At 40.2% G+C, this 9,549-nt stretch overlaps 1 protein-coding gene across 1 annotated transcript in view; it reads left to right on the forward strand.

Moving 5' to 3' along the window:
* The window catches only part of raly (RALY heterogeneous nuclear ribonucleoprotein), a gene marked incomplete at its 3' end in the record, with an annotated part of 14,946 nt that extends 9,029 nt beyond the window's left edge, over positions 1 to 5,917 (forward strand). Inside the window, exon 4 of the mRNA XM_008302369.1 lies at positions 5,754 to 5,917. Coding sequence (XP_008300591.1) covers positions 5,754 to 5,917 — 164 coding nt within the window. The remainder of the gene's footprint in view (positions 1 to 5,753) is intronic.
* Between the last annotated feature and the right edge of the window lie 3,632 nt (positions 5,918 to 9,549).

The following is a 9,549-nucleotide window of genomic DNA, read 5'->3' on the forward strand; positions in this document are numbered from 1 at the left end:
TTTAAGTCAAGCAGCATTATTTTGAACAGTACATACAAGTGACAGTGCAGGAGGTCTCAGTTGAAGTACACATAACATAATGATGAAGAGACTCCACACGCACCAGTCAAAGTGTTACTTTAAATTTGGACTAATGCTTCCTCCCAGCTCAAGTGTACCATAAGCGCTGAACTTCTGTCCACTTGGTGGCATTTGTGGTACCCACTATGGGTTAGGTTCAAAATGCTTTGGTAGACCTATTTCCAAACCTGACCTAATCATATCTTCTCAGATTTATGATGACTGGACAAATCTTCAATGACAAATTTCCTCCAAAGCCCTACTCTGTGAAGAGCTGAGAATGGTGGCCATGTTTTTTTGACCAACCTTGTCCTTTTACAGCAGAAATACCAAATGTGTGTTGATACAGCTAAAATCAAAAATGGAGATGTCACTTTTTTCCCATTACACAAATTAGCAAAACACACATCTTAGCAGATTTTATGATGCCTTTTTAATGAGCACATTAATGTTGATTTTTTATTTTATTTTTATTTATTTTTGTTAAATTGAAAGTCAATTGGACCAACTGTATGAGATGCAGAGCCTTTTCAAAATAGCCTTGTAACAGCACCACCATGTGGCCTGCTGGGCTTATTTCTCTCAGAAACGATTTGCACATCTTGTCCAGTTAAAGTGGCATGTTTTTTATTTCTTACTCATTCCACCTCACTGCAACTGTAAGATCTGGCATAAGAATAAAATAATGACAAATGCTAACAAACTCAATAGGGCTCTGCTTCCTTGAGGTTTGAAATCTATAAACAAAACAAGGTTTTACATAGTTGATAAATTATATTACTCATCATGGAAAGCTTTGACTCAAATATGTTAAGTTTGTGCAGGTGATTTATCATAAGTGAACTCAAAAAATGTATAATTAAAGTCTTAGAATTCCTGATTTATTTATCATTTACCTGTTTTTGGAATCATAGATCACAATAACAAAAATAGAAAATGGATTGATTCCCTCTTGAATGCATGACAATGAAGATTATGGAACTATATGGATGGGTCCTGTAGGAGAGGCTGCGGATTTGTCTGGGAAGTTGGGTGGAGTGTGGATGAGGTGCCAGCTGTAGCATGGCACCTCAGCAAACTCTGATAACTTTAGGTTGGCACTTGTTACACACAGTCTTTATCCACACACTCAAACAAAAAATGACTCTGTAGATTCATTTGTAGCATACTAAACCTAAGTGTACACATCTCATATCTTGTTCCCTGGTGTTAAAAGATCCGCAATCTTGAAATTGACAACCAATCAAAGAAATTATTCTGGATAATTAATCTAACATGTTTTTTTAAAGATCTGACAAAAGCAAAACACACTCAAAACAAGAGTGTCCTCTGCCTTTGCCCTAAGTCAGCTGGGATAGGCTCTAGTGCCCCCGCGACCCTAGTGAGGATTAACCGGTGTATAGATAATGGATAGATGGATGGTTTGTGGTGTTAGTAAGTTGAGCAAACTTCCCTTTCCTGCTTTACGGTCTTCTAGAGATCCTCAAGGCAGTTCCAACCAGATGGGATACTGTACATAACTCCTCCAGCATGTTCTGGTCCTGTCTTGACATCTCCTGCCTAGTATTATACCTCACAATGTGCTGGAATACTTCCACATGGAGGGCGTCCTAATCATATATGTGAACCACGTCAGCTGTCTGATTCAGTGGCGGTGTTACTTAGCGCTCCCTCCAGACGTCTCAGTTCTTCACCCTATCTTTCAGTGTTAATCCAGTTCCCCCCTGAAGGAAATAGGGCAGTAGATTCGACCTTTTGGCCACAAGTTGCCTTCTTTAACCTCCCCTCCTTTCTTTCCCCTCAAATCACCCTCTATGCCAGAGTCAGAAAATGTATCCTTGAGTGAAAGAACACATTGTGTTAAAAGTTGTCAAAACGTGCAAACCAGCTGGACCACAGACCTCGGTACTGATTTATGTTCAGCATGCATCTCACATACTCACCTAGTTGCTCAAATTTTTAGTATATAAATGAACCATACACAGTCCAGACCATGAGTATTACTGCAGTTACATACAGGATGTTCTTCAGGCTCTCGTAAAACGATGGGCACACCATTAAAGTGACAAAGCCTCTTTCACTCGAGGTTTGACCTGATATTACCTGAAGAGAAGTAACAGTTTACAGGACGATTCATAAAGTACATCTAGAGGAGTCAGAGATCTTTCCTGCTGCAGATATTTTAACGGTGAAAATAAATGATCATTTTGCACAACATGATTTATTTCATCTACACATCTTTCTTCTTTAAAGTGATTAAATAAGTATCGCACAGACAATAATTAACACAGCTACCTCTGTGGCTCAGTGCTGTTAGCAACAGCGCTGGCAAACACAGCAGCAGCAGGGTTGCAGGAAAGCAAATCAGAGGCTGTTTTATTTGAGGAAACTGAGGTCTTTTAATGTTAATAAGAAGTTTCTTAAAATGTTTTACTCATCTTTTATTGAATCTCTTTTAACATTTACAATGATTTGTTGGTTTGGGAACCTCAGCATTAAAAATAAGAGCAGGATGAAGAATGTGGTCAAACTCTGCCAAAAAACAATTGGCACTAGCCTGAGTGACCTTGATCATGTCTACCAAACTAGAGCCACTCAGAGGGCAGGAGCCATTCTGGCCAATCCTCTCCACCCTCTTCATGCAGAGTTTCGACTCCTCCCATCTAAGAGGAGGTATTCGTTCCCTTGTCAGGCGAAATCAAATAGATATTTAAAATCCTTTGTCCCGTCTGTCATCAGATTTCTTAATATGCTGTAGGTGAACGTGTTGGGGATAATATACTGTATTGTAATTTATGACGACCATGTATGTATGTATGTTTGTATAATTTGTATTATCATATGTGCCATGTGAGATTTACTGTGTGATTCTAACTTTTGCTGCAAACCAAATTGCCCTCCGGGGACATTAAAGATTTTCAAAGTCAAAGTCAAAGTTCAGCGGGCAGAGTGAATTCAGGCTGTCAGTCAGTTTCGCTCCTCACTGCTCTCTGGGTCAACCTTCAACAAATATGGACTGTCTCCGAAATCACTCACTACACCCTATGTATAGTGCACTATATAGAGTGTTGGCCATCTGTACTGTTGTCCGAATGTTAAGTTACAACTACAACTGTTATAACACCCTATATAGTGCACTCAAAATATCCCACAATGCACCATGAAGAGTAGTGTGCAGCCGATGGTCACTAACCAAGCACCATGTACCATCATGCAGGAGAATGGCAGACAATGAAGAGCACGAAAACTTGTCATACATACTAATTTCCTGTTTAGGTTCTATAGCTGAATTGGGTTTTACCTGTTTCTTAGCGATGTATTAAAGTGTGAATCTGATGTTTTTTTTGCATTGCGCTGCTAGAGCAAAAATTACAGCTAGTAAGCAACATAATTAATGCACAGCCACTCGAGTTGCGTCCAAATTGTTGTTTCTCCTGAGAAGCTCCTGACATACGAGGTGTGTCAGGAAAGCTTCAGGCCTGGTGTCACAGAAGATATATGTCAAATCCAAACTACAAACTACAAGTTTCCCCTTCCAAGTAATCCCCCTGAAGTCTAACACACTGTCCCAGCCTTCTCTGCCACGCCGCCATGCACTTGATTTCGTCCACATCTTCAAAACAGGTCCCCCTGATGACCCCCTTGAGCTTGGGAAAGAGGAAGAAATCCCACGGAGCCAGGTGGGGTGAGTAGGGAGGTTCTCCAGCACGACGACGTTCTTCTAAGCCAGGAACTGTCGGATGCTCAGAACATTGTGAGCAGGCGCGTTGTCATGGTGAAGCAGCCACGACTTGTCCTGCCACAACTCTCGCCTCTTCACTGAACGAAGCAAACACTGCAGGATCTCCTTGTAGACGTGCTGGTTGATCATCTGAAGGGGAAAACTGGTAGTTTGTAGTTTGGGTTTGAAATATATCTTTTGTAACATCAGTCCTGGAACTTTTGTGACACACATCGTAGTTCACAGCAAGTCTGAGCTACAACCTGAAATCAATTGATTGTGCAGAAAGTGCTATTAGACAGTAGGTAATAGGAGCTGAGGAAGCTGTGATCACTGTAAATACCAGCACATGATGAGGTTGAGACAGGAAGCAGGAACTGTTTGCACGATGGTTAGGTTTAACTGCACCTGTGAGCAACTTTGAGGTCAAACATATGTTTACCTTTTGACTACTGTTATGCAGTTTGCATTATTTTCTGCAAGAACGCAAACTAAAGTTGATTATGTTATTTTATAATCACTGCCAAATAGCACACCGTTAGTGTATCATGCATGCAGCACAAGTACAATTTGAAGAATTTTTCTCTAATTTAATAAAATAAGTACTTTGGCACTGTTGACTGGGATTAATCGTAGCCCTACATGTGGGCATCAGAAACACTAACATTAGGAGAAAAGTAAAAAGGAAAGGAGACCAAAAAGAAAGAAAACCAAATAATATACAGTCAGGTCTATAAATATTTGGACAGTACCACTATCAGTTTGCCTCTGTTTACAACCAGAATTCATTTGAAATTAAGCAATCCCTGTTTTACATGGTTCCTTCCCTTTTTACAAGCTAGTGTAATTGCAAACATAAAGCTTATTTTTAATATTTGATGCAAATCCTGGGTCTGAAAACATGCTGACTGTCCTCCCGTTGGATGCTTTTCCAGGCCTTTAAAGCAGCTGCCTTCAGGTGCTGCTTGTTTCTGAGAGTTTCTGCCTCAAGATCTGCCTTCAATAAGTAGTAAAAAAAGTTCAGCTGGGCCATTTAAGAACATTTCATTTCTTTCTTTAAGTAAAGTATTTTTCATTTCATTTCATTTCGTAAGTCTTGGATTGCTTTCACAGTATGTTTTGTGTCATTGTCCACCTGTACTGCGGATGGCTATCTTATCAGTTTTACCAGACTTTATTAAATCTGGGCACAAAGCATCTATGCTTCTCAGACTTCATCCTGCTACTTCTGTCAGCAGTCACATCATCAATGAACACCAGTGGCTCAGTTCCACAGTCAGCCATACATACTCATGCCACAACACCGCCGCCACCATGTTTGACGGATGATGTACTGTGAGCCCTTCCTTTCCTTCACCATCCTGTCTCCATCATTCTGGAACAAATGAATCTGGGGTCCAGCTGTCCAAAGAATCTTGTTCTTTTTGTTGTTGTTGTTGTTGTTTTACATGTTTTCTAGCAAAGTCTTTATCACATTCTGGTTGTTTTATTTAAAATCCGCTGTTGTGGAGCACAGAAGCATAATTCTGAAAATTGTGTCAGTTGCCAGTGGACAATTCAGAAAAATACCCTCCATATTAATAACTGTGATCGTAATTGTGTTAGTGAAAGAAAGAAAAAAACAGGCAGCAATGCAATTCTTCCAAAACTTATTTTTGGTTACAGATTAAACGTATGTAAATGTAAATGTTTGGCATCTTTGAAAGTCATTCTTTATTGATCAACAAATGGTGATTTTCATTTCATTTATTTCTCCTCAGCTCCTTCCTATTAAGTCTCCTCCCAATCCTCTCCATAATTCTTATATCCTGGTTTTATTCTTTCTCTCATTGTCTTTCCTCCCATTTTGCTTCTCGGATTTTTCCAAATGCCTCTTGTCCTGTCCTTGTTTCCGTCCTTTTCAACGCTCCCCTTCTGTTTTTTCTTTTCTCTGATTCTCCCCCTCTCCTCCCTTCCCCTGCCTTCCTCTCAGGTTGTTTGAGTACCATGGCAGGGTATCTCCGGTTCCTCGGGTGGTGCCAGTCAAACGTCCGCGAGTGGCGGTGCCGCTGTTACGACGGGTCAAATCTCTGCCAGTCAAACTGTTGGCACGTAATGCCTCCGTCCTCCCCACCAGCAACGGCAACAAACAGAGATGTGAGTTCCACCTTGTCTAGATGTAAAAATGGAATGAATGGAGTTTGGATTGTTGCGTCATGCATGCATTGATGCTGAGGATGTAAGGGTTTACAAGACATCAGAGAAAATAAAGAATAGAAAGTACACAGTACCAGAGTGCTACAGCATGTACGTATCTGTAAAGTACCCTGTAAAATACCCCAACAGTACAACAGCATAATTAAATCAGCACATTTTCTATGTCACTAAATTGAATAAGTTATTGGCAAAAACATTTTTCTGTATAATACTAGAGTAAACCAAGTCAAGCTAAATTATTTGCCCTTTTTTTCGGCTTGTTGAAACTGTTAAACACATTTCGATCATCTCCATCACCTCTATATGTGGGGACATTTATATAAATAGAACATCTTATAAGATAACATTGGTGTAGAAATGTGCACCAAAGATGGGATTTTGATAGAAAAATGTCGTATTTAATAAGCTATAGAATCAGTTTAGATGATTTTAACAATACCATTAACTGCTACAAGCAGCAATTACAATGAATGCTGATCAAATAAAGGTAAAGGAAACTGAATCTAAACAGTGCAGTTTTGTGATCTAATCCACCATCGGCTGTCTTTCTGTCTGCATGGTTCGCTTCCTCTTCTCTTATAATTTTCTGACTTTCACCAACTCCACCCTTCTGACCCAAATCTCCTCTTCATCTGTCTTTCAAGTCTTGTGTTTACATGTCAGCAGAAGGTTCAAACATCAGGGTGGCTGTTGTCACTTTATTTTTGCATTCTGCTCATTAAACATTCAATCCAAATTGTGTTCAGACTGCGGATCTGAAGAGAGATGCTGACGCCCCGTCAGCTCCTTTCACATTTGACTTGGTCCTGAACCTCTCTGTTCCAGCAGAAGGTTTTGTTGTGGTTTTTTGCTGAGTTGTGCGCTCACAAAGCAGTTTCATGTCACTGATTCAAATGTCTTTCCGTGTACTCATCAAACTTGCTTTTCCAATGTTTTGAGAAAGTATTATCAAAATGAAAGTTTTTTTTTTTTTCTTTTTTCTGCGCCGCGTCCTTTTTTGGAAGCTCACAACAAAGAGCCAACAGTTTGTGGTTTCTCCTCTAAATGTTCACCATATAACCAAAAGTCCTGCCAGATGTCCAGCCAGTTGTGTTAAGATGAGATTGAAGTGTAGCTTTAAAGGGTTCAACAGCAATTTTGCATTACATTACAGGAATTAGTCTTTTTTTTTTTTTCTACAAAGTCCCTGTCATGGTTTTGTTGATGTTTCTGACTCACATGCAGAATGACACTCAGGAGAAGAGGAGTTAGAACAATGAGGTTTATTACAGTTACTGGAAATGTGCAATGATGAGGTTGAACCAGGCCTGAACATCAGTGAAGGTCTTGTAGATGGCTGGGGCGGGCAGGCTGTACGGTGGTCGATGCAGAGGAATGAGGAAAAGGCAGGAGTGTTACCGGTCGTGAGCAGATAATCCAGGGAGCAACGGAGAAGACTCGGGTCTGACGCAGATTGGCTGTGGGAAGCACAAACATAGAGCGGGTACACAGGAAAAAAATCTTCAAAGAAGAAGAGACAGTCACTCGGAAGCTCAGAGGGAGGCACGAGGAAACACAAGAGGAAAACTCGGCAAGTGGCTTGAAGTCACCACATGGGTCAACACTCAGGCACTGAGTAACTGGTGACAGCTCGTTTTATCCACGAGTGACAAGACTGATGAACTGCAGGTGTGTGGACAACACACCTGCAGGGAATAAGCCCCAGCAGAGCAGAGTTCTCTAGGACGCCCTCTGGTGGACACCTGCAGGACAAGAATCAACACAGGCCAAAACCCCATTCCCTGACAGTCTCCCTTTTTTTAACAGAAGCTAAGTAATTCGACATTTAACTGATTAGCAGTTTCATGGTCAGGTGTGGTCTATTTTTTCAAAGTTCACAACAAATTATTTAATTAATTAATTACAATAATTGATCAGATTTATATAGCGCTTTTCTAGACACTCAAAGACGCTGTACACTGTCAATTATTCATTCACACACATTCATTCTGGTGGTGGTAGCTACGACTGTAGCCACAGTTGCCCGAGGCGTGGTTGCCATTCTGCCCCTCCGACCACCACCTCAAACAATCCATTCATACGCATTCACACCAGCCAAGGTGGGTGAAGTGTCTTGCCCAAGGACACAACGACCATGAAACAGGTTACAGGGTGGAATCGAACCGCCGACCTTCCGATCATCGACCGACTCACTCTATCACCTGAGCCACAGCCGCCCCAAATTAATGATATAAAAAGGTCTGGACTTTATTTCAAGAGAAAATTTTTTCAGTGTTCATGGAAGCTCTCAACATGCACTTCAAAGACGCTGCAGTGCAAGTTAAGGAGTGCATCATTAGGCCGAAGAAATTAAACCAACCTAATCAGAGATAGCAGAACCTTTAGGAGTGGCCAAATCAACTATACGATACGGTCTGTCTCCACAAAACGATGATCTCATACAATGAAAATACAGTCTCAATTACTTCTTGAAGGAAATGCAATTATATATAAACCAGCAACCAAACTTTCACTCAGAGCACCACAGTTTGTGTCTTGTAATGGACAAGAGAGAATCAGCCTCAGAATTTAGTTTAGTTAAGTCGTTTTTTATTGTCATTTTTCACTTGTGTACTGGTTTAGGCACCAAAACTACATGCTTAAGTTCAGGAAAATATCATGCTTTGGGTTAAAATATGACCCTTCAACCACATGTTTAAGGCTTCCACTACATTTTTTATTTTTTATTTTTTTGGTTACCAAGGTAACAACTCCTGTTCCGTCTATAATATCTGATTGTTTGGCAGAAAAAGAGCAACACTAAAGCAATAAAATAGATGGCAAAGATAAGTTGATTAGAAACATACATTTGATGTACGTGTGATATGTCACAAACAAATGTAATCTGGCAAAAAATACGTTTCCTTCAAAATAGAATTGAGAATGTTGTTTACTGTAGTCACAGAGGAATGTAATTTTGCGAAGACTGAGTTGCTCAAAAAGAAAGAATGGAAAGCTCGATGGCCTGTAAGGCCCCAAAAGAAAAGCAAAGTGGATAATTCACAGAGTTTTTCCCTTGGTGGACAGAATTCCCATCACAACATTCAGCTAACTCATCAACACTCTGGATTTTACGTCTAAGAAAAGACTTTATAAGGCAAAGGAATGAAATGTTACCGAATGATTAATTTCCAACTGGGCATGTGTGTTTTTCATTCACTGAAGACATTGCTGGAGGCAGAAAGACCCACAAGCAAGCAACAACGCAGGGCGGCTGCCTTAAAGGCCTCACAAAGCATCTCAAGGGAGGAAATGACACCCACGGGTTCCCCATTTTATTTTGTCCACTAACTTGGAAGTCTTTGATGCTTGACGATGAAGCAAATAGTCTTGAATAAAAATGGACACATGTATCATGGCAGTCCCAATCTCAATGCAATCCAATATCTTTAGGATTAAAAGCTTGTGCCCAACCTCACTAAAGATCTTGTGGTTGACTGTGTCGATTGTAAAAATCGTATTTTTTTTCAACACTGAATCAATCAATTTGGCTTTATTGATGAGAATTTACAAGAAAAAAAAAGGATTATTTC

This window comes from Stegastes partitus, unplaced genomic scaffold (assembly GCF_000690725.1).
Source record: "Stegastes partitus isolate 25-593 unplaced genomic scaffold, Stegastes_partitus-1.0.2 Scaffold1802, whole genome shotgun sequence".
Classification (NCBI taxonomy): domain Eukaryota; kingdom Metazoa; phylum Chordata; class Actinopteri; family Pomacentridae; genus Stegastes; species Stegastes partitus.